The following is a 27,545-nucleotide window of genomic DNA, read 5'->3' as shown; positions in this document are numbered from 1 at the left end:
TTATAACGGAAGAAAAAAAAAAGAAAAGGAAACAAAAGAAAAACCAAACCAGGAAGCCATGGTGAGACATGGCAAAAACATTAGCAGAAGGACTTGGCCTGGGTAGAATGCAATAAAGCCCAAATCTTTTGCAGAAGTGCTTGTTCAGGGTCTGAAGTACGATACCAGCAAGAAGCCCATTCTCGGTTTCCACCCCTCATCAAACGGTTCAGCCCCTTCGGCGCGAGCGAGCAGCCGGCTGCTGCCTCCCCGGCCGGGTTACACAACCTGTGATCAGAGGCTGCTGCTTGCTTCAGGGTCGCTTTAGAGCACTGCCAGGCTGGTGGCCACCACGGGCCAGCAGCCAGAACACCCTTTGCGTGCAGCTGGAGCCGCACTGTGACCACTTGCCCCTGCAGCGAATGCTCTTGTGCTGCACCTCTGATGGGAAACACGTTTGGGAGACGGACAAACTGCAGCTCAGAATGTCAGCGTGGTATGAGCGCAAGCCCCTTAGCAGTGTGGGGAAATAAGGGCTTCAGCCATGACCAGTAGGTATTTCAGATCCTTGTATCCCTTGTTGTGCCAGGTAGGTTTTTGTGCCCCGTCTGGAAGTGGTTGCATAGAGAGGAGTTTGTCTGGAATACATTTTGTGCTCCTTTTCACTGCTCCAAATTAAAAAATATTAAAAAAAAAAAAGAAAAAGAAAAAGAAAATAAAACAAAAGAAAACCAAATCAAACTGGGCTGAAGTCTAGCAGTGTGCAGGAGGGATGGTCTTTATCACCTCCCACTCGGCAATTTCAGAGGTGCTCAGAGGGTTGCCAGGATCACATCATCCCCCAAAAGCAAACCGCTCCTTGCACACATCCCCTCCACAGAGAGAGAGAGGTAGGATTTCCACATTTGAGGGGGAAACAATACTCAAAAACCTCCTTGCTCCTGCAGCATGGCTGGGCAGGGAGTGTGGGGGGTCTGGCTGGCAGCAGCAAGGGGGAAGCGCTGGAGACAGCAGCTCCAGGAGGCTGAGCAGACCAGGGGCAGAGACTGGGGGAGGCAGCGGGGAGGGGAAATGCCTGCAGATCCCCAGAGAAATAGCCAAGGGAGCCCTGCCTGGCAAAGCTGTGAGGACTTCCAGACTTGGGGAGAACATCTCGCCACCCCAGGAGGCGAGGCAGGTGCACATCTCGCCCTGTGCAGCACGGGAGATAAGCCAAAGGTGTGTGTGCTACAGTGGGTTCCTGCCAAAACAGTTAGCTCTGGGTAAGACCTGGCACACCATCACTTCTGCAAGCAGCAGAGACATCAGCATCCACTGCTTTTTAATTTAAGAATTATCCTGCTTTCTACCAAATTAAACCCAGGTGAGGTCTGTTTGTGGAGTTCCTTGTTAGAACCAGTCCCAGTGGTTGGACTCTAGATGAAACCTCCTCCTGTCTCTTTGCTGGCACTGCTGAGGAGCAGAGGTCTTCCTTCACCCAACAGGGCAAACACCAAAATCCTTTCTCATACTGATCTAGCATATTTTTAAGACACAGTTTGGGTAGTGGTATCTAGCAAACACCCATAATAATAGCAACAAACAAGGGACTAGAGGAGAGGATGGCTACGCCTACGTGTTAATATGCAAGCTGTTATGTGAGTGCTTGCAGTGAATTAAACATCTCTCCTGTTTTCTGGAAAAAGCTGAAAGCAAAAACCTGAGAGCATTTCTTCAAACTCTGGTTTTCCCCATAGACCAGCAGGAAGTTCCTCCACTGGCATTGCCGGGAGGAACAGGACAGGACCTGACAGCAGCACTGGGACCAACATACAGCCATGCCCAGCATCACTAGGTACCCACAGCAACACCCGGTTACATCCCATCGGCTGGCAGCCTCGTGTGTACCTAGGAGTGATGCCCTGGTTGTGGAGGTTTCCTGTGCTTGACATTCATTTCACTCCCAAATATCCCTGACTCCTGGCTGCCATGGCCATCTTTTCATCTCCTGTCACAAATTTCATGAAGACAGGTAAGCTACACATCACTTCCCAAATGGCTCATGAGCTCCCAGGCAATGCTGAAGCCCTTCGTGAGCCAAAACTCCTGCTGACCTGGTGTTTTTTTCCCAGGGGATAAAATTCAAGGCAGCAGCTCTTCTTTTAACTTCGGCATTTGAAATTCTGCCCACTCCGCAGCCATAGGTCTGCAAAAGGCATCCACTAAACACAGACATCTGCAAGAGCAAGGGCAATACCCTGAAATCATGTCCCAGACTGGTTTCTGCACCAAACAGTGTTTAAAATGACCAGTCCAGAGAGCTGTAAGGATGGAGCATGTGGCCCCCGTATGAACAACTTTTTCCAGGTCTCAGTGCATCTGCTGGGAATAGGGAAGAACACAGCCAGCAAATGTATTAAATGTATTTTATTCCTGTCAATCAGAAGAGTATAATAACAAGGAAAACACTAAGCTGTCACCACTGCTTGCAAAGTAAAACTGGGACACAGAATATATTGATCTACGCTTGCTAAATACACAGGTATATTTATTTATATTCCACTTAAGAAGCAAAAGTGAAATGCACACAATTAAGAATATTTCTAAGCAGTTGTCACAGCAGATTATTCAACGTACAGGCATACTGGTGCTACACAGAGAGCCAAAGCCTGGCCTCCACTAAACTGGGTGAAATAACTGCTCCTAAGATCAAAAACCATCCTACAGCTCCTATGGGGAGCGTGCATTCCTGGTATCGAACAGTCCGGCCCCATTCTCAATCATGCAAAAAGTAATCCTGTGGTTTAATACCCAACACACGCAGCAGCAAGAGGAACACCGAGCTACGTCCAACTCTTCCTGTGCACGGGCTCACTGGAGAAGACTTTCCACCCAGACCTCACCACTTACAGCCAAGCCACATCCCCAGAGCGGCACTTTGTGCTCAGCCCCCACTGCAGACCCCTTGCATGTCAGCAAGAAGTGGCCTCTGAGGCGACTCGTCAGCTATTTTATCCCCTCTGAAACACATTTAGAACACTGCAGCTTTTTCCAAGAGCCATGATGACCCCAGAAGCTGAGCAGCTGCCTGCTGACAGCAAGGAGCTGCTGGCATTGCAGTGCTTTTCATAGCAAAATCCTTCAAAACAGACTTGGTTTGCTATTTCTGTTGGTACTTTCACACAGACGTGCTAGCAGTCATTCCCTACATGTTCCCTCACAAATGTGCTGTAGCTCCTGACCAAGCACAGCGCAAGCAGAGGAACCCGAGCATCACCAAAACCCATCCGCGCTGCAAGCCTGAACGGCGCCTGTCTCCACAACAAAGAGTGTGTCACAAAGCAGGGACCGTGCCCGTGATGCTCCCCCCTGGGCGACAGAGAGCCAAACCCAGCAAGACAGACACCAAACCCATGGTGACCACTTGGGTTGGGGGTCAAGCTCCCCAGGGAGGCGCAGAGCTCTCAGCAAGGTGAGACCCAGCAGTGTGGTGAGCGCCCATCCTCTCCATCCCTCTGGGGGACACAGGTGGCATTTTGCCCAGCCTCAGCACCTGCTTCCAAGTCACCTAGAGGACAAACCCCAAATGGCATGTCCCCCCTTCCAAGACTTCAAGTAAGAGAGCCCGCACTGCTGGAGCTCTGGCTTCTCACCACCCCACCAAGGCACTCAGCACCTAAATAAGCCCTTGGCTTACCAACATTTTAAGGACAAGGAGGAAACAGAATGAAAAGCTGTGGGTTGGTTTTTTTTTCCTTTCTTTGTATGTTTTGATCATTTTGAGGCACAAAATGCATACAGTATGGTTTCTCTCGGAACAAAGGGATAGCACTGAACAATGCAAACAATTTAGCATCAGGCCAAGTCCTCAGAATTCATAAAGTTTAGTGCTAACAGGTTAAAAGGCTATTCAAAGTATTACAGATACTACACACCGCCAGTTACTTTGAAAATGTGCTATTAATATTATTGTCTAATATTAATATTTTGTGAATTAACAGTAGCATGCAGGTGACATAAAAGGGTATAAGAAAAATTAGGGTAAAACTCACATCCGGGTGTGGAATAGCGTATTGTCCCTGAATTGTATAGGCCTGCAAAAGAAAAAAAACAAACATGCTATTAGGGTTGGCAAGAGGCGGTGGCAAAGCCTCGTGTCTCTCCGCAGGGACTGATCTCCCTGGGGTTTGCTGCTTTCTGCCTGTCGTGGGGTAAATGCTGTGAATGCAGGGGCTGAAGAGGAGCTCAGCCCCCTCCCTGCTCTGCCTGGGACCCCCTACTACCCCCAAGTAGCCGAGCAGGGGATGCTGAGCACCGTGACTCTGGCACACCTCTCCCCTTGCTCCGCTGCCGGTGAAAGCGGAGTGCAGGATCTTGAATTTTGACTTAACTGGCTCAATTTGGAGGCTGGAGGGGATGAGGGAAGCACTTTCTGTGCAGCCAGCAGTTGCCCAGGGGAAAAATCCCTTTGTGCTGCATTAAATTCACTGGGGCAACAAGTCCCTGGGGTGGGAAGGAGACATACCCCTCCCTCCGATCAACGCCAGGGCACACTGAGCTACCTAACTTGAAGGGCTTGGGCTCAGTTTGGCTTTTCCAAAAGGAAGGAAAACAGCTCTTTAAACGCGTCAGAACTGCATGGACTGGGAAGACTGGGCTTCACTGTACCAAAAGATGCTCATTAAACCAGAATTATCTGTGTAGCGGATGCAGGGTAACATCACCGCTGCCCTTCGCACCTTAAACGTGAGCCTAGGAAACAAGCCAGCGCAGTGAGCCTCTCCGTGATTTCAGTGCGCAACTCTGAACGTGCTTTACATCTCCCCAGTATATCCCAGTGCTCTGCTGGGGGAAATGACATTGCTGTGCAGAAAGACAGCTGGTGCTGATGTCTCACCAAGCATGGAGAGTGCTCAGGGCCAGGCTGCCTGCACTGCAACACCTTTCACCAGCAATAATTAACAAATCCATGCAAATGTCTGCCAGGCAAACTGCTTAGTGTTTTTAACATCGTTTCTAGCAATCCTTTCTCTTTTGTAAATAATGTGAAAATATGCACCACTGTAGGTAAAGAGCCAGACACTAGAGAGCCCAATATTTTGGACTTAACCAGCTAGCAAAATGTATCTTACTGGTTGACACGTTATTCAAATGATTCTGAAAAAAATGGCAAAAGAGATGGATAACACTTTTAAAAGGGAGAGTAAAGATAGTCAAGAAAAAAAAAACCACAACCCTCTGAACCTCCTGCAAATTTCCTGCATTGTTTGCAAACAGCAAAGCACTTCGTGTGAGGAAAACCCCCAAAATCCTTGAGGAGGAAGAAGGCAAAGCCCCGTGCACAGAAACAGCAATCCCAGTGCCTACTGGTATCCTAGTGCAATGGCACTGGTGTGCTTGTGGGGACGTGGCAGAGGTTGCTCTAAACAGTTCACTCTCTCCTGGTGGTTTAATTTGGTCGTTGATTAGGACAATTGATTAGAAAAAGCCAATTAAAGGCAGGAAGGTGTCTTGGACAGATGCAACCCAACTCTGACAGCACCCTGGCTTTCTGCAGGGGCTGCCATTGCACATGGACAATGGAGCTGATCTCTTTGGCAGTTGCCACTGGCCACCGCGACCCTCAGCCTGCTGAGCTCCTGCAGGTTCAGCCCACCCCAAGCAGCACTACTGGCTGTCATCTGCTGTCCTCTGCCCACCTACCCCATGTCACCCCTCGGGCAGAGCTCCCATTTCAGTGATGGTCGCCTCTTCCCACCATGTCACTTCTGTGCAAGACACCAACCATTTGCCAGGAGGAGAAATGCTACCTCCACCTTACTCTCCCTTTTGAGAAGATAAGTTCACCAAGCAGCTGGACTCAAAAGCTCTTTTCCAGGACGGCGGCTCAGACCAAATGGCACGCTCCTTCTCACGCCCGTAGTGACTAAATGATGCTAATGCAGCACTCTGCCTGAAATAACCTGTGCTTTGGGCTTTGCTCCCAGCCTTAGCTTGCCCTTCTGCTATTTATTAAGCTTGGAGACAAACTAAATAACTTGTGTGGTGCTGCTCTGGATAGCATTTGCTGTAGCTTTGTGGCACTGGCTCTACCTGGCTGCTGGAGTTCCCGGCAAAGTACCTCTCCTGCTAGATCCCAGTGCACCACAGCATGATGGCATCACCTGGTGAGGTGAACAGATGAGGCTGAAAAAGGCTCAAATCCCCTCTTCAAAAGTATCTTCCCACTTGATCGCTCATTTCATAAATCACATGCCACCGGAGGCTGATTTTTGTTTGCAGAACAACCGCCAGCTCCTGTGCCATGTGCATGCAGTTATCCTGCAAAGAAAGAAGTCTGCCATCGCTTCCCAAGGGTCACTAGAAATCCCACATCGTGCTTGCAAGTCTGCAGACTGAGCCCTGAGTAGTGTCACTGAAGGCAATGCCATGCAGGCTCTCCTGTGGGCAGAGCTGAGATCCAGCTGTGCAGCAGAGGTCCTGGTATGTTTTGGGGAAGCAGCACTCTGAACCAGCCCAGCACCATCGATGGAGATGACTCTCACAGGGGTGCCCTCAAGAGAGGCTCAGCACGGTTCTGGAGTGGCTGGGATGACCCCTTCCTATCTCAGGTTTATTGCAACTGTGTGAAGTTATTTTTAATTGGACCTAGAGATGTCAGAAAACAAACACTTGCAGCCACTGTGAGAGCATTGTCATTGGCTCTTGTTCAACAAGCCTTTTCTCATTTTCTCCTTCACACAGGTAACTGCTGGCAAATACTGAACTGGGGTATAATAAAGCAAACCCAAGCTGGATTTTGATCCAGGAGCTATTTAGAAACAGGACTCAATGACGCATAAACACATGCAAAAATCAGTATTTTGAGCACATGAGCCTATCAGAAACACAGTGGGTTAGGCATAGTGCTTTGGGACACGGTTTAGAGGTGGACTTGGCAATTTTAGGTTAATGGCTGGACTCAATGATTTTAAGGGTCTTTTCCAACGTAAATGATTCTATGATTCGCCAGGCCACATTAACACCTCCATGCTCTCTCTAACCTTTTCTCAGTGCACAAGTGCGCAGCAGAGCTAACACCTCGCTTCCCTGGGTTGGCCCTTTCCTTATCCTTCAGCACTCATCACAGGAGCTGAGCCGTCTGGCCTGGCCTTGCAACCTGCCAGCAGTTCTGCAAAAGAGTTTTCAGTCCGCCTGCCATGGGACACGACGGATGGGATGACACCATGCAAGTCAGAAGGCAAGAAACCTGAGTGCACTAACGGGCAGCGGCTGGTGCTGCAGTAAAAGGCTGAGGTTGGCAGTGGAGGCTGCAAGCGGGTCGGCTCTTACCTGACCACCTGCAAAAATGACAGGGGTGGAGGCGGGCTTTGGGCGGTAGGGAATGGTGGCACCTTTTGGTGGGGACTAGGAAAAGGGACAAGGAGAGGGAGAGAGAACATTAGAACAGCTTTCCTGAAACGGCGGCAAAAAGAGCGTTAGAAAAGCACCCGACGGAACACGGCCCCCGGGGCCATTGCCAGCAACACCCGCACCAGGCAAACCGCGTTTCTGGACAGGAGGACATGGGGGAAATTGGTGTTCAACGGACAACGAGGACAACCGGGGGTACAGGAGATGCCCTGAAAGGCACAGGACCCTAAATCACTTCCCCGACCTCCACTGCCTCCCTCGCCTTCGCTCTGCTCTCCGTGAACTATGTTGCCTGGTCTGGACTAGAGCCTGAGGCTGGAATGCAGAGCCCTCCTCAAAACACCCTGGGGAGATGCTCCAGGTGCAGCAAGAGGAGGAGGCATAACCACAGACGAGGATTTTCACTCCCACCTGCCAGAAGCCTCCAGTGCAGTGGCTTTCTTTACCGCCTGAGAGCTCTTGCACACTACAGGCCACCCCAGAGTCGCACCAGCCATGGCGAGCAGCAGGAGATGTGGCACAGCATTGTGAGCGTGGGCATCAGAAGGAGTGAGCAGCCCATGTGAGCGACCTGGCGTGGTCCTCAAGCTCTTTGACCCCTTTCATCTTCCTCACTGCTGGAACAGGGTCACCTTCAGGATGTGGTTTGGTCTATTCGCCATCCAAGCTGGGATGTGGATGGTCACGCAGAGGATGCTGCGAGGCACCATCATTGTGGTCAAGATCTTCCATGCCCTGGTGGGGCAAGCATCAGCAATCGCTTTGGCTGGGGTGCTGAGCATGGGAGGAGCCAGAGGCTTGAAACCCCTCTCAGATGGCAACACCAGCGTTTCTAGAGATCTCATCCTAGGGCTGCATGAGCAGCCAGCCAAACGTCAGCAGCAGAGGACAGACCAGCCCTCCTCCTGCGGCAGCATGCCCTGGGGCAGCCCTGATCCAGCTGGCCAGGACATCTCGCTCCTTGCTGCAGCAGGTAGGTCCGAGCAGAAACTGTAGTGATGTACATGAAGATGTAGTGGTGCATCCCTCTGCATGACGCACGGGATCATCTCTCCCAAATTATCTTTCTGTTGGTTTTCTCTTGAACATAAACAGGCCACAGAAGAGACTTTGGCGGTTTCTAGGGATCAGGAGAGATTTCAGATAAAAAAACTACTAGTTCTATCTGAGTGAAATCACACAGTTACTGCTACGTTAAGGATAGGCAATATAAATTACGCTATCTCATGGAAAAGTCTTCATTTTTTCTGTACATTATTAAAAACGTCTACTTGCAGCCAAGTGACATATCCAAATCTTCCTGCTGAGCACAGGTCTGCAGGAAAGCTGCATGATCAAAGCACAGCCTCTATAATCACAAACCCGCTTTTTCTTGTATTGCATTACAGAACTTGGAGGGGATTGGCAAGGATTTCTATGGTAAGATAATTTAAGACAGAAAGGTTATAAGGAGCATCTCTGTGGACTGTTAAAGTCAGTGGACTTCCAAGATTTTAGACAGAGGAGCAGAAACCCTGACTTTGGTCAGTGAGAAGAGCAGCCACCAAAGACTTTAAAACACACCTGCAAGCGTCACCTGGGGCCCACTCCTACCACAGTGCAGGGCACAACCTGCAGCTAAAATCACACCCTTCTGGCAGCAGTGTCCCTGCCTGAGCATCACCACCAACAGCGGTGGGTAACGGGGCTGGTGGCAATTCCTCCTTAGCCCTTCCGATGCTGAACTGAAGTTGCTTACACTTGGTTTTGCTTCACCTCCACCAAGCCTTGGCATCCTCATTTGAAGCTCTTGCAGTGGAAAACACACTCCTCCCTGATGTGAAAGGGCAGCTGTGTGCAGGCTGGGCAGCAAGGCAATGGGGCCTGATGTGGGTCTGTGCCTGTCCACTTCTGGGGGACATCAGAAGCAGAAGGCGTCACCATCCTGTGTCCTGAGGGGTTTTCTCCTGGAGCTTCTCCCCTCCAAAGTAGTTAGCGTGGACGTAAGGCACGTGCCCGCAGGCATTCCCAGCAATAAGCCATTGGTGCAGCAGCATCTCTCCAGAGACCTTCATCAGCCTTTCTCCCAGAAAAAGACCATTCTGGACACATGTTCACATGCCCTACGTGGCCTGCTCTCCACCAGTGTTCCTCACTACCTTTCCCACCGTGCCCAGCTGGAGCTTTGTGCTCCCGGCCCCAGGAGATGATGCAGGTGATGCACTGGCCTCCTCCTCCCAGCTGTCATTCTCACAGGGCACCATGATCCCCACATGGAGGAGGCCATGCGCTCAGCGGGATGGCTGCAGCCCCCGTCCCCTTCCCACAGCACACTCAGCACTGCTGGGACACCAGGCTACGGCTGCCCCAGCCCACCCCATCTCCTCTGGCATTGTTCTCTCCTGAAGCCACCCTGTGCTACCACACAAACCATCTCCTTTGGGGCACCTGACCAGGCAGGTTTCCACAGTGGGACTCTAGAAACAATGTACAAACACGGTGGGGAAAACACACTGGGTGGGATTCAAACAGAGGTACCAGGAAATGAGTGGTCCAACAACGCGTGGTGAAGGGTACGAGAGACACGCTCCACAGCTCCCAGTGCTGTTGTGGTGCCAGCTGGGTTTTTTTCCTATATACTTTACCCCCTTTGTCACAGACTGTACCTCCAGCATCACCACACAGATCTGTTTGACACACTGGATAATTGCGTCGGGTGTCCCCGAGATTGTCACCGCCCGCTCCGTGGAGTTGGGCAGCATGTCCCCCGCCACTTGAACCTGAGCACCTGTTGACTGGAGACAAAGAGAGAGGAGGAGAAATCCCACAGCTGAATTGCCTCTCCTTGAAGCCAGCGCCAGCTCCAAAACCACACGCCTCCCAAGAGCCGTGCTGCCCCCTGTGAGCTGAGATGCAGCACCCTGCCTGCATCCATGGGAGCACACTGGCAAGGTCCCATGAGAAAGGCATGGACCTGCTGGACTGGCTCCAGAGGAGGCCACAAAAATGATCAGGGGGCTGAAGCACCTCTCCTATGAGGACAGGCTGAGAGAGTTGGGGTTGCTCAGCCTGGAGAAGACTTTTCGGAGTCTTCTTATTGTGGCCTTTCAGTAGCTAAAAGTGGCCTATAAGAAAGATGAGGCCAGACTTTTCGCAGGGCCTGTTGCAATAGGACAAGGGGTAATGGTTTTAAACTAAAAGAGGGGAGATTCAGGCTGGACACGAGGAATAAATTTTTTACACTGAGGGTGGTGAAACACTGGCCCAGGTTGCCCAGAGAGGTGGCAGATGTCCCATCCCTGGAGACATCCCAGGCCAGGTTGGATGGGGCTCTGAGCAACCTGAGCTGGTGAAGATGTCCCTGCTCATTGCCGGAGGTTTGGACTAGATGAGCTTCGAAGGTCCCTTCCAACCCAAACCATTCTATGATTCTGTGATGCTGCTCCTATGTCAACAGGACCATCCTGGGAAGCAAAATGGTGCATGATGCTCGCAGTGTAAGGATCCCCCTTTCCAAGGCAGTTCCTCTTTGGTTACAGATCAGCTCTGAGGAGCTGCGACTATACACAATAACAAAACCAAGTCTGCCTTACCTCCCTGATTTCCTTGATCTTGGAGCCTCCCTTGCCGATCAGCGAGCCACACTGACTAGCCGGCACGACCAGCCTCAGCGTCACCGGAGGTTTGCTGGTAGCAGTGCTGTTGCTCATTGAGTTGGTTATGTCCTTGGGAAGGAAGAACGCAACACATCAGCTCTTGGTACCCAACCCGACGCCTGTCATCCAGGCCAACCCAAATGCTCTGGGCCAGAGAAGAGGGGTCATGTCCCCCAGACTGTGGCTGCTTTCTGTCTGCAGCTGCATCACTGCATATCCCAGCAGTTAATTAACTGTGAGGCCTCTGAGACAGTTCACTAAAACTCAGTTGTTGCCTAGTTAGAGATGTCTGGAAGGTTTTGTGCCAAGGTCATGTACCAGTTAAGCAAGCCCAGCCAGGCACACATGGGCTGGAGGTATGCAGGCCCATCTGCACTGCTGGCTCCAGCGGAGGGCACACTGAAGCTCTGCTCGGCTGGTGGGCCACCCAAGGGTCTAGATGCAGACCCTTCTACTCTGTCCTCCTGGGGAAAGGGCTCACATTGCTCACCTCCTCAAATTTGTAGGCAATCATGGCAAAAGCCTTGAAGATGGCATCGGTGGGGCCGGTGATGGTCACAATTCGCTCAGGGCAGTTTCCCTCCGAGATGTTGATCCTGGCCCCGCTCTGGAAAGAGAAGGGCAGTGCTGGAATAGCCACAACCAAGCAACACATGGGGATGTGCCAGAGGCACAGCCCTTCCTCTGTGTCAAGTCCTGTCCCAGCCTGGTCCCTTGTCCTTTCCTCTGTGCCAGTCTCTTGATATCCCATCTAACCTTAAACACTCCCATCCCTGCTCCCCATGATGCTTCCAGTGCTGCCTCATCCTGACTCCCAGAAAGGGCTGCCAAGCATCCATTTTAGGGCTTTTACTGCAATGCAAACCCACAGGATCAAGACAAGATCAGCTTGTGGGATCGTTGTTTGTAAAAAGAACAGTGTTGCTTACTGGTCTGATACAATAACTCTTTGGTAGCTGCAGGCACAAAGACCTTGGACAAACTCTTAGGAGTGACTTAATTTCAATATTTCATTAATAGCAAATTCTTGGCTCTGGAAAATTCCCATTAAATGTGGTAGGAGTTTGTCTGAGAACAGAGTGAGAAAATGGGACCAAAGAGCTCTGGGCATGGCCACCTTGCATGTCCTGATCCTGGGAGTTACTGCACATATTGCAAAGGAATATGCAGCTACGGCTGCTGCTGGGCAGGACAGCCTGATACCCTCCCCACCTCTCTCCCCTCCTCCTACAAACCCTTCTACAGAGCAGGGTCGCTCACCTCCTCACGCATCTTCTTCACAGTCTCTCCTTTCTGAAATAAGAAGCAGAAACACAAGATACTACTGAACATTCAAAACTTCCACCTTCAAAACAGCCCTTCCAAACATGCATCTCTCTAACACATGGCAACATATAACCAAACATCTGGGCAGTTCTGTGATGGCTGGCCCTCCATCCCCACGTGATGGGCAGCTGAAGAGCTGTGTGTAAGCCATTGTAGTCCTGCTTCCCATGTCTGCACAACGTGACAGCTACTAAGGCACAACTGCAGCCTCCACCTCCCTTTCTGTGTTTCCCATAAGGAGGAAAAGTGCACAGAAAAAGCTCAGAAACTGGTCCCATGCTAAGAAAGGCACGTACAGAGTGGCTTCAAAGAGCAATTTCTGATCTGGTGTCTATAGAAAGATCTATTATTTTTCTATCCAGATGTAAAGCAAGCACAACTGTGAATCTTCCCAGGGCTGCACAGGTTGATGGAAAAATAAGGCACAAGCATATAGGGGGAAGGTGTTCATGCTGCAAACCTTTGCCACCATAAACCTGCCTTGTAAAAACATTAAAAACTAAATTCTGTACAGTCAGGACTTTCCAAATGACTGTGGCAAACACCAGGGAGCAGAGCACCTTGTGAAGCTTTTCTGCACAAGCTAAAGGGTGTCCTGTGGCCTCAGGGAGAAGTGCTGCAGAATTTAAATGGGCCTGTGTGACATTTAAATTTCTCTTAATGAAGCAATTTGATTAAAATGTCAGGACAACACATTGATCGTAAACACCTATTCATCACTCCAGTGAAGTACCCAGAAACAGCACTACGTAAGTTTGGTGGTGTTTTGGTTTTTTTTAGGCAAATTATCTTTGAGGGAAATTTGTCTCACAAATGGAGCAACAAGCCCATGCACACCAAACATTTAAAGAGAGCACAGGGAAGAGGTTACTGGTATCTACCACACCACAGGCAGCAAATGGCACGGGCAATAGCATTAAATACACATTTAAAAGACATCCTTACCTTTCCAATGATGCTTCCAACTTCCTACAAGAGAAAAAAAGTCAGGCACAAAGGAATCAGTATTACAAAACGTGAAGACAATCCCGCCCAACCCCACAATGAAGCCAAGAGCTGGTGCATGCTGTCCCCAGCAGGACAGGGGCCAGAAGCACCATGCCACCCTCCCCATCAGCAGGACACCTGCTCCCAGCAGCCTGGGGCTGGGGTGGCGGTGTGTGGGGATGTCCAGATCGGGGCTCAGCCAGAACAGAGGCAGGAGAGGGGGCTGCAAGGAAATCCCCTCACCGGGAGCCCATTACCTTGCCATGCATCAGCAGCCGGATGGTGAGGGTGACGTTCAGGCCGCCTTCGGAGACTTTCGACTCCATTTCCTACCAGGGGATGGGAGACGTGCGTTAGCTGGGAGAGCAGCCCCGGCGCAGAAGGAGACAGCACCACGGCCGTATCACCTGGGGACAGAGAGGGGAAAGGTTATCTCTCAAAACAGGCCAGTTTCTTGATGTGGGACCCTGCAGAGCGTGGGAAAGCCATGGCTGGAGCTGCTGCAGGGAGATGTCATGAGCTGAGCACCTTCGTGGGTGCGCATCAGGCTGTCCACTTGCTGCAGGGACCGCAGCTCTGCCACCGGCTTGATGCAGAAGCCATTGTGGGACCATAGACCTGAGTGTCACAGGTGGCACAGCCGGAGGGCTTGCCCACACCTGCACCAGCCAAAAAACAGCTGTGCCCAGCTGGACACCTGGACACAGGGGCAGGGAGTCAGTGGAGCTGCCTGGCCGAAGACCGATGGCTGAACTGGTACTTTAAAAGACCCAGGGCATCTACCCAGCAAACCAAAGTTCACCATTTTAAGTGTGAATAAGCACTCAGAAAAATGAAAAGCCAGTTTTTCAGTAACTGGAAAATATAAGGAAGGATGGAGCTGTTGTCCTCATTGCTACACATCTTTCCATCCTGATCTGTGAGCACCCTAGCTGGGCACTCCATCTCAGGACCACGCCATTTCTAGCCATTCAGGCTCTGCATGTAACCAAACCTCTGCGAGTTTTCCCAGTGCTGTCACATTCCTTTCCCTTCCCATTCTCTCTCTTTCCTCCCCTGCCCTCTAGAGGGGAAAACACCACTGATGTTTTGAAGGCACAGGAAAAAAAAAAAACAAACAAACCACACAGTACTGCAACAAATCCTTCCTTTTCTTCCCTGACACCTCCTGAATGGCATCTCTGCATTAGGACCCAGTATATGAAATGTCTTTGCAGCCTGTCTCAACTGCATGGGGAGAGTGGTCCTGTCTCAGAGGGAGGTGCCAGCATCCTTCTATGTGCAACGGCATGAGATTTGCAACAATTCTACCTCATGTTACTGAATCCCTCAGTATTTATCAGATGGGAGGTTCTTCATCCTGGTCATGAGGATCTGGAATTTTCCTTCACTCCGACAGGGACTTTGACCAAAAAATGGGTGGTAAAACAGTTCTTAAGTATTACATTAATGGAAAGAGGCAGTGGGGGATGAATAAACATGCAGCAATGCACAAATTATGGCTGGGAGATGCGTTTGATGCAAAACGTCTTCCAAGAGGTTATTATGAAACCCCGAATGTATAAAACCCCCGTGGTCAACAGGGAGATGACGTTCCCAGCAAGCTTACAGGAGACCACTCACTGGGAATGAGGTTGCTTATAACCTACTTGCAAATGCTGATCTTGAGGCAGCTGGATGTTAACATAGAAGGAAAAAAAAAAAAAGAAAAATCCCCACAAGAAGGATAAGAAATTAAATGTGTTGTAGATGTCAAGCCAAAAGGCACTGTTAAGGGTTAGGGGGGAAGTGACTATTTCAGAGGAAGAAGGTGACACAAGAAGGACTGACACACAATAGCACAACATGAGAGGTCAGGAACTTTCTCTTTCAAGCCCAAGCCCACTGCAGGGAAACAATGAAGGAAAATAAAATAATTGGTTGAGTTGGTTAACCCCATCTTAGTCTCTTTGCAGGGCAAGCAGTGCTGGAAAGCATGAATGGGTTGATTTGTGGAGGTCAGGAGCTGGTGCTCCTGATGTACCAGGAGACAAAATGCCCCCAAAAGTACCAAAGAGGTGTCTCTGCCGCATAGGGGGACAGCCATCCCGGGGGTGTCCTGACCCAGGAGCCAGCTAGCTCTGCCACAGGGAAAGAAACAAAGCTGTGACACCACTGCAACCACCCAGGAGGTCGGTACATGCCAATGGAGGGGTGCAGCTCCCTTCCCACCTGATCAGCATCCTCTAACAGCAGAGACAGAGGAAGGCAGAGGCTGCTCACAATTGATGGTCACGGCATTTCCACATGCAGTGGCTCCCACGGCTTGCACATCCCAATGAGGTGACTTGCCCGCTAAGGACCGGCCAAATTCACCGTTTTGCTTTCACCAAATGTCCTACAGCGGCAGGGCTCATCGCAAGGGTGTCTGCCATCCCCTGCTCCACATCCCTCGCAGGAGGAATCCTGCATCAGGCCGTTATGTAAATGTTTCCAATTGATTGAAAAAGTGGGTCATGTGTTAGCCAAATGCTCCTGGCTTTAAGATTTATCAGCATTATTAAATTAAACACGCTTCATGCTCCAGCAAGCAGGAAAGCTACATTGGCCTTTTCTTAATCATACTAGCGAAAGGTAAGTCTTTTATATGGGGGTTCATGAGCTCAATGGAAGTGATGGGAACAATAGAGCTGAGGCATTTACCCTGGGCGCGTGCCTCTCCCAACAGCCTTCATTCTTCACAGACAAAGGGCTGGGAAAAATTATCCCCCAAACGCCATTTTGAGCATTTCAGAGCATTCCCTGCCTGGAGAGAGACCCATCTCAGACCCTTCCTCTTCACCGTTGTATTCTGCCTACTTCACAACAGCTTTGAAATGGCTTCTTCGTCCATCTACTTGAAAGCCCTGAGGACACCATTACGTCTAGTCCAATGGATAGAGTATGTCCAGAGCACAACTCCAAACCAGTGCAAAGCAGCTGCAGGCCTGCAGAAGTCAAAAGAAGCAGTATTTGGAGACAGAAGTGTCGAGTTTAGCCCTGAAATAGATGTTGCACAGCTCTGCCGAGCATCATGCCTGGGCAACCACGGGAGAAGGACCAGAGCAGCATCCTCCCAAGCGCAGCCATGGCAGGGAGCAGCCCAATACCTTTGTACGGCAGCAAGTGGAGCCTTGCAGGGTGGGGAGCACAGTGCTCAGCACTGATCTGCCCCAAAACGGCCAAATAACATCTTTCCAAAGGATGAGCCCATTGCAGAATAAATAGGCCTTTTACATGCAGCTGTCTTTTGGGAAAGTGCTCAGAAGGGGCATCATCAATACTCGGAGCAATCTGGTTCTTCCTTGTTCCTCAGTTTTGAGATTAAATATACTCAATTCTGAGAAATTTCCTTAATCTATCCGTAACTCCCTATGTCTGCGATAGCAGCTCAGGTGCCAGTGACCAAGGACAATAAGGAGAAGAAGGAGGAAAATGGAAACCCAGAACAGCAGAAAGACTCCTCTCCTACACGTGCAAACATACACACTCCAATTTTCTTCCTGTCCAGTTTTTTAGAGGTTGGAGCAATTGCCTAAGCTGGCACTCTTGCGTTTATGCTGGCTGATACCTGACAAATACGGAAATTCAAGCAAAACCTTCAAATAAGGGGAATTCTGAATACCATGTATTAAATTAACTTAATACCATAATGATCTCCCAGACAGGAGATGGCACATGAAGCAGAATAGGGGGAAGGAAACTGAACTCTGGGTTGGACTTTGTTCTGCAGCTTGGTTTCCAAATGGGATGCTGGGACCCCCATAGCCCTCTCCAGACGGGCAGTAGCAGGGGCACAGTCGGTGTCCCTGCAGGGGCCGGGAGACATCGCTGAAGCCAGCCCTCCTCCTCCTCCTCTTCCCACACATCCACTTGGGCTCCCCGGGCATGTTATCCATGCGCGAGCAGGTCCCGCGGCGCAGCTCCAGCAAACACTGCCTACGTCTCCTCCGCAAATGCCCAGCGGAGACCGAGGCATCTGCTGCTGGTACTGGGGGGCAGCTCCCCCAAGACAGCCCCAGCCACCCAGGGATGTGGCAGCATTCTGGAGTAGGGGATTGAGGCTCTCAGAAATGAGCTCCGTCACAAAATTGTTCCTTTTGCTTTGGCACCACTGTTGCTGCTGTCTGCAGAGCCCAGCTCCAGAGGGAGGGTCTCTCTTCTCTGCACTGAAGTCACCCTGGTGCCTCTGGGATGGATGGTCCTGCCAGAAGATGGGTTTCTTCTTTGGAAGATCTCGTCATGGAATACCTCATCAGCATTGTGGACATGAAATTTCATGGCTTTATCTAGCTATTCATTTTGGGGGACCGCAATGTTTTGTTCAAGCTGTTCAAAAACAGAGAGCACAATTCAGTGCAAAAACGTCCCACAACCCACCTCCTCCCCGAAAGGTTTGGATGGAAAGTTCATAGGCGCTGCCAAGCAGAACTCAAAGAAGAAAGTCTCTGTCACCCCCCTCACCCACCACATGGCCTCAGAAAAATCAAACATTCTTGACAGGTCTGGTCAATGCAGGTTGATAAACTCCAACACCTTGGATCTCTGTTGACCAAGAGCCCTTGCTGACACATGCGGGTAAAGTACAGGACGGTCAGAGCACCAGTCTGTACAGGGAGGCTGTGCCACCTGCCCGGAGGACCACCCTTGAGACTCTATCCTGGACCATCGTGGTGGTTGCTCAACAGCAGTGCCACCCTGAAAAACATCCAACGTGCTCCCCAGGCTCTTTGGTGCTCCAGGAGAAAGCCAGGTATTAAAGACAACCACAAAGCTCCCGTGTCCTTCCACAATACGCAACAGCACGACCCAGATTTCCAATGTGGTTGGCAGATTTTCGTGTTGAGGATTAACACCTTGGCCAGAAAGCCCATCACTCAAGACAACATTTTCCACTGGGAGGGAAGAAATGTTTAAACACCTCTGACCTCCCAACACCCCTTCCACAAAACTCAAACCAGTATTTTCTGGCCCTTGGAAACTGAAAGACATTCTAAATGTAGAGAAAAGTAGGGGAGGCCACCGAAGAAGCTGCTTTTCCAACATTTTACATTTTCTAGCTTGCTTTCCCGAGGAGCACTGCCTGTCCACCTGCGTAAGCAGGAGCTTTCTCCCCACTCATCTCCCGGCGGCTTGATCCTGCCATTAAGACCTAATCCGGTGATTTTCAGCATTGCATTTAGTGGCTGGGAAGCATCGCAACGCAGCCAGCTGAGGATTATGACGACAACGTGGTCTGGCCAGGTCAGGACGGGGAGGAAGGAGAAAAAAAAACACTACGGCAGAAAACCAAAGTGAAGCATTCCCTTAAACCCAGGGTCCAAATGGATGCATCAGCCACCGCAGGCTTCGGCTGTCAGAAATGAAGCTGTGAGAGGACAGCAGCACGGTCTACATGACACCAAATGCTGTTTTGCAATAAAGCTGCATTTCCAGCTGCTGCCATTTTCCACACACTGCAGTCATTTTGGTTGACCTTTCCTCTGCAAACTCTCCAGCTCCAATGGAATATTTTTAGAAATCTCAAAAAAAAAAAAAACAAGATGTCTCCATGCTACCTTGGTACATCAGTCAGCAGTATATCCCTTCTTCCCACCTGCCCTTGATCTTTCTAAGCATCACAGGAGAAAAACATCCCTGCTCTTGCCCTCAGAGCAGGCATCTCTGGAGGCTTCATCTCAATCACCTTCTCCCACCGCCCCGCTCTCCTCTGGATACCTCCACTCATGGTCCAGCATGTCACTCACTGGCTGCTCATGAGCAATTACAACCTGCCTTCCTCTCCTTGCTTGTGCGCATCAGAGGGCTCTTCCAGTCTTGCTCACCTCTAGGTCAATTACCCCAGTTTCTATTGAGGGGATGCAAATGTGCCTCCCTTTCCCTGTCTGTTCTGCCACCTTCTCTGCCCACAAATTCAGTGCCAGGGTCACCGGAGGAACCTCTCCTGCTGCCTAGTTTGCTGCCTCCATGCCTTGGGTGGTCTTCTAGCTCCTGCCCCTCACACCTCTTTGCTGGCTGCAACTCCTGGGAACTCTTCTGTGTTTTCTAAGCAATAATTTCCTACCACACCTTCATGTCAGCATGGCTTTCTCCCCAGAACCTTTGCTGTCTAGAGAACAGCATTGTTTCTTTTTACACTGGGTGGCTCTCCAGGGATAGATGTTGGCTTTAGACATTGGTATTAGCTAGAGCTCAGGAGCAACTGGTATGATGACCCACAGCTCCAGCTATGTAACACCTTGGTGGGCTCAGCCACATCCCAACCAAATGCACACCTCTGCTCTCAGACGTGCCCAAAGCTCTGCTAAGCCTCCTTTCCCCTCTAGGAATTTTCCAGCTGCTTTTCTGAGTTTTTCTTTCACATTATGCACCCACAAGTTGGTATCAGGCCATGCATCCTGCTCTGGGTGTCATCCATATCAGCCTGCTTTGCCTCTGCTGAACCCACCTTACCTTTGTAGGTTTTGAGTGGGGTTTCACACATTTCAGAGTGATTTCTGTCCTGATGGATAAACCAAGAGGAATAGAAACAACATCACACACCTCCAGCACAGTCCAGGAAAGGTGGCAAGTCTCTACAATGAAAACTAGCACAAATCCCTGGCTCCAGCCCATGGAGACCCTGCTCATCCTCTGAGCATCATGTGGTTCATCACAGCTGCCTGCACCTCGACAGTTAACCAAAGATCCCCAGCAGCCGCCCACAGAAGTGCAGCCCTGGCACGGCTGGTGCATGGATGTGCAACCATGCATGAAATCAGAATCAGGCCCTGCATGTCAGATGGTGTTAGTCTCCACCATCTCTACAGCAAGCCCAGTCCAAGGAGAACAACTGGTTTTATCACAATGGCGGTGCTGTTATTGCAATCTTCTGCGTGCAGGCTACCAAACGAAACCACATCTTTTTCGTAGTGACCACCCTCGGATGAAGGTCTTGCATGCAATAACTCCATCCCATGTGACAGGCCAGCAGGATAATAGTACCTGCTTCTTGCCCTGATAAATCTGCAAAAGACACAAAACTTGGAGGCTTGCGTTAATTACCGTGTGCAGGGGAAATTTAGTAAGCTGCACCTAAGATATATATCTGCAGAGATCTATAGGATGCAGAATTTCCATTCACTCACGCGAGCCGCTGCTGTCTTGCAAGCGGAGGTTGGAGGGAAATTCCATCTAGTGCGAGCAGGCTACTAGATACCCCTGTGCAACCCAGAAAACCCTCTCTGGGCTGGTTTCAGGGCTCAATGATTGTGGGACCCTGAGCAAAATGAGCAAGCTGAACCTGCTAAAATACTGTCTCGACGAGCTGAGATAACGCTGCTTGGCATAAGAATAGGTCTTGACTTAATTTGTTTAATTTTGTCATGAATTAAAGCTGCTTTTGGATGTCTGGGGTGAGAGGGCAGGTAGAAGTGACACATTTTTAATTCCAACTTTTTGGAGAGGCCGGGAGCGAGGGCCCCAGAGGAGCTGCTGATGGACCAGCAAGGACCAAGCGTTGGCTCAGTCTCCGCATTGCAGCCCCAGCCTGGACCCTGCCGCGGGGCTCAGCACTGCGGAACGGGCTGGATTCTGCAGCAGCAACTGAGAGACAGAAAAAAAATCCCAGAGCTTTCCCGAATTAGCTGAAACGGCACCGCCTTGCACTGCGGAGGCCAGAAAGATGACTGCTTCAGTGCCATGCTCCACATCTGCATCCTTGAATGTGCAGCGGGACAAGGGAGACACTGCTAACAGTGCCGCAGAGGGCAGCTGGACCAAGCTGTAGGAGAACGGAGAAATTCCTGTGATGTGAAGGGAGCTAGGGCAGCTCATCCAGCATTTATTCAAGCACCAGCAATTAACATCCCTGGGATGCGTCTTCACAGAGTGAGGAGATGCCCTAACTGGTAGTACAGGGGTGGCTGTTCAGACTGTCCTATGTGGCATCATCCTGAAAGAGACAGGGAAGCCTGAGGCAGATGAAACCATTTGAAGATGGTTGGGAAATGCCCTAAATCTCCCCAAAATGTTTATCAGTTGCACTCCTGTTAAACTGCCAGGTGACTATCCAAGTTTGGGAGGCCAACACAGTGGAGAACAGACCAAGAAACAAAAGCGAGCTTGGCAAAGAAGAGAAAATAAGGCACAGTTCAGTGAGGCACAGTGATGAGTTTGGCTGGGTACAATTAAGTGCACAGAAACAGAGGAAGAGCTCTCCAAAAAGGGCTGGGAGTGACAACTTAACCTGCAAGTTCAAGACCTGCAGAAGTAAAGAAATAATTACAAGGTGCATCTTCATAGGACAACCAGCCAGCAGAGAGCAACCCAGATCTCTGGGGTCGCAAACATGGCCCATGGGGAAGGGCTGGAGGAACCAAGTCTCTGCAGGACAGGGGTTGGAAGCAGACAGGGCAATGGGCTTAAACTGCAGTGAAGAAGATCCAGGTCAGGCAATGGCAAAGAGCTTCCCCGCAGCCATGTGCCGCTGGTGACAATGTCATTCTGCCAGTCGTTGTTGTTTAAATCTTGCAAACATTTGCATATTTGCAAACAAAGCTCATCTCTGTTGGACAACTGCACTTATAACCTTGACACTGAGCTATGCGCAAGGTCAGTCATGCTTCAGGGATGCACCCAATTTAGTCTTCTCTTTTTTTCCCCAGCCGGAGGCTAAGGAACAGGAGCCAGGAGGCACCACCTGCTCTGGGAGATACCTCCACAGATGCCCCCAGGATGCTCTGCCAGGGCTGTGCATCAGCTCTGAAGGAGCTGTGTCTTGCGTAAGAGATGCCAGTGCAGCTAGCATCAGAAGCGCACCCCTCCAGAGATCAAGAGATGAGACAAACAGATAGCAGTGCCTGTTTTTAAGTGCAGTTTTTCTGAGGAAGGCCAAAGGACACCCAAAAAAGGGTGCTCATGGCCATAGGTAGACCTCAGAGGAAAAACGGCTGGAGACGAGAGGGCACAGCTCTGCAAAGAGCTCCAGGCACTCTCCTGGTATCCTTTCAACTGGAGGGACAGCTGAGAGAGCACCTCCGAGGCCTCAAGAAAGCAAAAAGCAACAGGTATGTTTATCCCGGTGCTGTGCCAGACACTGCACACCCTCAACCATCACCTCCGGGTAACTCAGTCCTCAGCTAAAAGAGCTGAATGGACTTAACCAGCACAAGACTTTTGTCCCTGCTCTTTCTACACCACTGCTGCACAGATGCATACGTGGCTGCAACACCTGCAAAGCAGGCACCAACCTCCCCCCACTGCCACTGTTTTTCATGATGTAGCCATCAGGGATGAGGTCTCCTGTCCTCTAATCCCTCCCTCCACCTTGGCCCATCATGCTGCACACCCGTTCAGGCACCCTGGAGAGCCGGGGCTGGGGGGCATCTGCTTCCAGTGCATCCTCCGAAACAGATGAGGATGTACCCAGGAGCACCTCATTGCAGCTCCGAGCAGCAGGCACCCCACAGTGCCCTCACCCATGATCCCCCCTCTGCCACAGCCTGCTGGCTGCTCTGGCTTTAATCCCGCAGGCAGCATCATCCCAATAATTTCCCTCCGTTTTCAATCTACTGATCTGGGGGCAGTCCACAAATCCCTTCATCCCGAGAGCAAAGCAATCTACTGCCTCATCTCATCCCGTCTCTGCTTCTCTCTCTTAATCCCTGGAAACAGGGACAAGGCTTGCAGCGCACAGGCTACCCTGGAGGGCTCTCTCCAGGTGCTGGTGGACGGACAGATAGACTGACCCGGACCGCACGGCAGCAAATAGGAGGTGCCAGGTCAAGATGGGCAAGGAGCCTATTATTTTGACCATTTTCAGTCTCTACAAAACCCAACTGATTTAGCTGGTTATTTTATTTTTTAAGTAGATGACAGCCCAATGCCAGGCTGTGCAGGATGAAAGATCGGGAGCACTGGGGCTGCTCTTGTGAATGACACCGAACCACTCAAAGAAGCTGGGGCAGGTCCTAGCCCCTCCTGAACCAAGGATGGGCAAACAGCCAAGTCTTCTCATTCCACACCCTCATGGTGGGGACATAAGGGACAGACTGGGTACAACATCACTCTGCTTGTCCCCTCCATGCAAAATGTGTGTGAGACCAACGGAGAAGCCACAACCAGCCCGGCTCAATAAATCCCAGCTCCTCCAGGTTCGGGGCTGGATCCAGAGCTCTGCCTATGCCATTTCTGCACAAGCCTAAACCCATGACTTTCACCCTGGCCATAGATGCTCTTTGGGAATGAGACACTGACAGGAGACATGGGGAGGGAGACCCCTGGGACCTCTTCCCTGCTCTGGAGACACAACCCGGCACTGCTTGCTCAGGACCGAGCAGATCGGTCAGGATGCTGCGCTAATCCCATCCTTCCTCTTTTCAAGTATCCATTTGCACAGAGCTGGAGAAGGCGGGGGCTGAGTCCACGCTCAGTGGCCACCACAAGGCCATGTCCTCCTGCCTGGAGGAAGAGCAAGGAGGACGCAGTGTGACAAAGCCAGCCAGCAGCCACGCTGGCGGTGGAGCCAGGCTGCACGGTCCCCGTCCCATGCTCACTCTCCCCGGCTGTGGCCAGCGAGGAGGAGGACAGGGGCCCTTGGTGGCTGGGGGTGGATCGCTGCCACGCCGCGCTCAGACCCTGACAGCAGGCTCCAAAACTGTCACTCCCGATCTGTTTTCACTTCAGCTAAACCTCAACCCCGATTAAAATCAAGGAGAGCCGCCTTCTCCTCTCTCTCCTCCTCCCCGTGGTAGGTCCTCTGTAACCTCGGGTCTAAACACTGAGCAAAACGCACCGGCATGGGAATCAGTGACTTTGCTTGGCTGGGAATCGCGGCTGCTGGGGAAAGGGTCACGAGCACCCCTGTCCCCAAACCTGTTCCTGGCTGCGAGGGCACGGCCATAGCAGAGGTCCCATCCCCATGGGGCTGTGGGTCTCTGCTGAAATCCAGGGTGGGATACGGCACCGACACCCTGAGTTGCCTCTGCCGCTGGCGGGTGGTACCGTGGCAGCTCTGATGGATGGTGCATCCGTGGGGTTTGGCAGGTCTGGTGTCACCAGGACACCCTGCGCTGACACCCACTGCCTTCTGCCAGCTCATTTAGCAAAGCCTGAATAAAACAAAGAAACTAAACCACTCTTGTGTGTGCAGCCACAGCAACACGACCAGGCAAGAGGCTGGAAGAAGCTCACTAAAGGGATGGGGACAGCCCTCGCCCACTGGGGAAGCATTTAAATTCACTTTCCATTTCAGCTGGCCAAAAAGCAGCTGCAGAGGCCTGGAAAACTCAAGCTATGAAGGCTGCTACCCACAGTCACGCTGCAGGAATGGGGACTCCGTGCCAGACATGCCACCCCACGCTGCATGTCCTGGAGCCGGGAAAGCATCCTCTGCTTCACCAAATGCAAATGCGTCGCTTTGCTACAGATCGGAGCTGGGGCTGGAAGTGCTCTGCTGCCAGTGGGATCGGGCTCACCCCGCTGTGCTGGGCATGGGCCCCTCTGCCGCCACGAGCCACGCTGGCCAGCACCGTGCTGCCAGCAAGGTGCCCGCTCCTCTTGCCGCAGAGCAAGCGCCAGTTTTCCAAGCGGGTGCATGACTTGGAGGAAAAACAATAATAATAACAATAACCATGGCCTGAGAAAAGCAGCCCTGGGATCACCAAACCACAGAGGGTAAGAACACCCCACAAGGTGGGGAACATCTCCCCATGCGGGCACCCAGGACCCCTCTGCTTCCACCTCAAATCAGTGCTGGCCACTGCAGAGGCAGTTCGCTCTGCCCGCTCCACACAACCCATGCCACCAATTATGACAGTATTCCTATTTTCTGATCCTTCATGCTAAAATCCCACAACTTCTCCAAGGCGTTTTGAAGGCAGAATTTGCACCTATTGCAATATGAACATTAAATAATGCCGAAAACACTTAAAGAGGTGGTGGTGTTTTTTGTTGATTGTTTTGGGTTTTTTTTCCCCTTGGTCTTCACCCGTAGCCTTTTTTCCCCCACCCCAAAATGATCAGTTTTCTTCAGAAAGAAATGTCGCCTTAATTCAGCCAGATTAAAATAATATTTTTTTACAGTTATTTCTCAGGAAGAAAGAATTTCAAATTTGCTTTTGTATCTGAGAAAACTAAAAATGTTTATATAAATCCATAAAAGAGGGAGATAGTCTGAGATTAAGAGCTTCAGAAATACTACAGAATCATGTTGGAATTCTATATTAAAAAGGAAACCCCAGATATTAGGAAAATTTGCCTTTTTCAGGGTTTGGTTTCTGCATCAAAATGCAGGCTAGCATCTGTCTTTGCATCTGTCAAAACAAAGGTCAATCATTTTATGGATACTTAAACACAATGCCCTTGACCCACTCTTTCTGTTTTATTTTTAAGCTGAACGTGACTTTTGACTAATAAAATAAGATTTTCTAATACGGCTCACACAAAAATCATATTATCCCAGAAAACCCAGATCACCAGAAAAATACATGTGAGAACATTCTCCCTTTATAATAAAGCTATGATATTTTGGCACTGATTTCAACAGCATTTAAGTCCTTCATAACCTTTGCAACTAAATTTTCACTGTTATACTTATAAAGCAATGGTGCAACCAAAGAAAATGCAACAGAAATGCGATGGTATCAGAAAGAATTTAGCCACCCTGAGTAAAATGGGTACCTGAAGGCGAACCAAAAAGAAAACAAAGCGAGCCTCACGATAAAAGGTATTCCCCTCTCAGAATTTCCCCAGCACAAGATAAAAAAACTAATGCAAATAGAATGAAAAGGTAAAAATCAAATCAAATAGGGTTGGGGGTTCTATTACGTGATTAACATCTACATTATTTCACTAGCAATTTCTTTAAGGCAATTCGATTTGCATTATTTCCACCCCAAACACATACATAAACAATACTGTCCAAAACCTGCACTGTAAATCACACAAATTAGGAATGGCTGAAAATTCTGGTTTACGCGGAGATGGACACTTCCTTGCCCAGAGACACAATCTTCAGCATTAGCCGCAAGACACGGGCAAAACTGAATTTTAGCAAAATACAGCACACACGAGAACACAGAACAACCATTTTGCTAAACAATTTTGCAAATACAACCAAAAACACAAGAAGTTTTGCAAAAATATTTTTGCAAATATTTTATAGCACAGACTTGAGGAGCAGCCGTTAACTTAAGCTGACCCCCTTCCTCACGCACCTATTTCTCCCATAATCCCATCTCCCTCCGACACGGACTTAAATTTCCTCTACAACAGACTCACTTAAGACAGCTCTTAAGCATTCAATGCTCTTTTAACACAAACTGGAGTCCCAGACCCAACTCATTTAGTGATTTTTCCCTCATTTCCATCCATAGGAAAAGTTGCACGCGGCAGGTGGTCTTCCACCAACACAACCTTTTAAATCTTCTTACCTTCCCCAAAGAGCCGCTTTAGCGTCGATTTGGTGTGAGGGGGGTCCGGACAGATGGCCAGTCTTTTCACGTTTGGAAAGGATGAAAAATGCTACGGGGGGGAAAAAAAAATCCCAGTGATTTTTTTTTTGCTGTACGGCGCAGAGGGCTCCGAACCTCATTGGCCCTGGGAGAGCCACCACGTGGGATGGGATGAAGGGCACGTGACCCATTTTCTCCCAAATCCCTCCATTTGCTGGAAAGGGGGACGCACCCACCACTGATGTTCTTGTTATTTCACTGGGCTTTGATTTTTTTTTTAATTTTTGTTTAAAGGCCACTGAGCAAATCAGGTTGCCTTGAGGCGATGAGGGCGAACCAGCCAATGCATTCAACATGAAGGAGATAGGAGCTCGGGTAGGAGACGAGCACTGGGGTGCTGCCTGCCTGCATGGGGAAATTTGGAGATGCTTTATCAGGGTATTGGCACAGTGGTGCCCACCTGCTCTGGAGCCTCCAGGAGGATGTAGAGCAGCACATTTGGTTGCAGGTGATGGGCTGTGCTAAACCCTCCATCCCAGAGCTGGCCGTGGTGGAGCGAAAGACCAGGCTGAAGCTCTGGCTGCAGACCCCAGAGCTCAGCTGGCTCCCTGAGCCTCAGAGGAAAGGGATGCGTTACAACTGCTTCATCACTAAAAAAATTATCTCATGCCCCCTGCTTTGCTCCTGACGCCCCCCCTCCCAGCCTGATCCCATCCTCCACTGTCCTCCCAGCTAAATGCACAGCGGTTGCACCGATCAGCTGCTCCAAGAGAGG

At 50.4% G+C, this 27,545-nt stretch overlaps 1 protein-coding gene across 33 annotated transcripts in view; it reads right to left on the bottom strand.

Annotated features, from left to right (window-relative positions):
• The window catches only part of PCBP3 (poly(rC) binding protein 3), a 59,879-nt gene that overhangs the window by 16,367 nt on the left and 15,967 nt on the right, over positions 1 to 27,545 (bottom strand). For 10 of the 33 annotated variants that reach the window (XM_071811397.1, XM_071811400.1, XM_071811398.1 and 7 more), the window contains 8 exons: positions 13,577 to 13,648; positions 13,278 to 13,301; positions 12,267 to 12,299; positions 11,497 to 11,613; positions 10,944 to 11,075; positions 9,996 to 10,145; positions 7,222 to 7,365; positions 4,011 to 4,052 (listed from right to left, as the gene is read on the bottom strand). In XM_071811397.1, the coding sequence (XP_071667498.1) occupies positions 4,011 to 4,052; positions 7,222 to 7,365; positions 9,996 to 10,145; positions 10,944 to 11,075; positions 11,497 to 11,613; positions 12,267 to 12,299; positions 13,278 to 13,301; positions 13,577 to 13,648 (714 nt within the window). Of the gene's footprint in view, positions 1 to 4,010; positions 4,053 to 7,221; positions 7,366 to 9,995; positions 10,146 to 10,943; positions 11,076 to 11,496; positions 11,614 to 12,266; positions 12,300 to 13,277; positions 13,302 to 13,576; positions 13,727 to 26,749; positions 26,841 to 27,545 lie in introns of those variants that run through there. The other 23 variants (XM_065840924.2, XM_071811393.1, XM_065840925.2 and 20 more) reach the window with 9 other exon arrangements.

The sequence above is a fragment of the Patagioenas fasciata genome, chromosome 7 (genome assembly GCF_037038585.1).
Source record: "Patagioenas fasciata isolate bPatFas1 chromosome 7, bPatFas1.hap1, whole genome shotgun sequence".
NCBI classification, from domain to species: domain Eukaryota; kingdom Metazoa; phylum Chordata; class Aves; order Columbiformes; family Columbidae; genus Patagioenas; species Patagioenas fasciata.
This window is presented reverse-complemented; position numbering and strand designations above follow the sequence as displayed.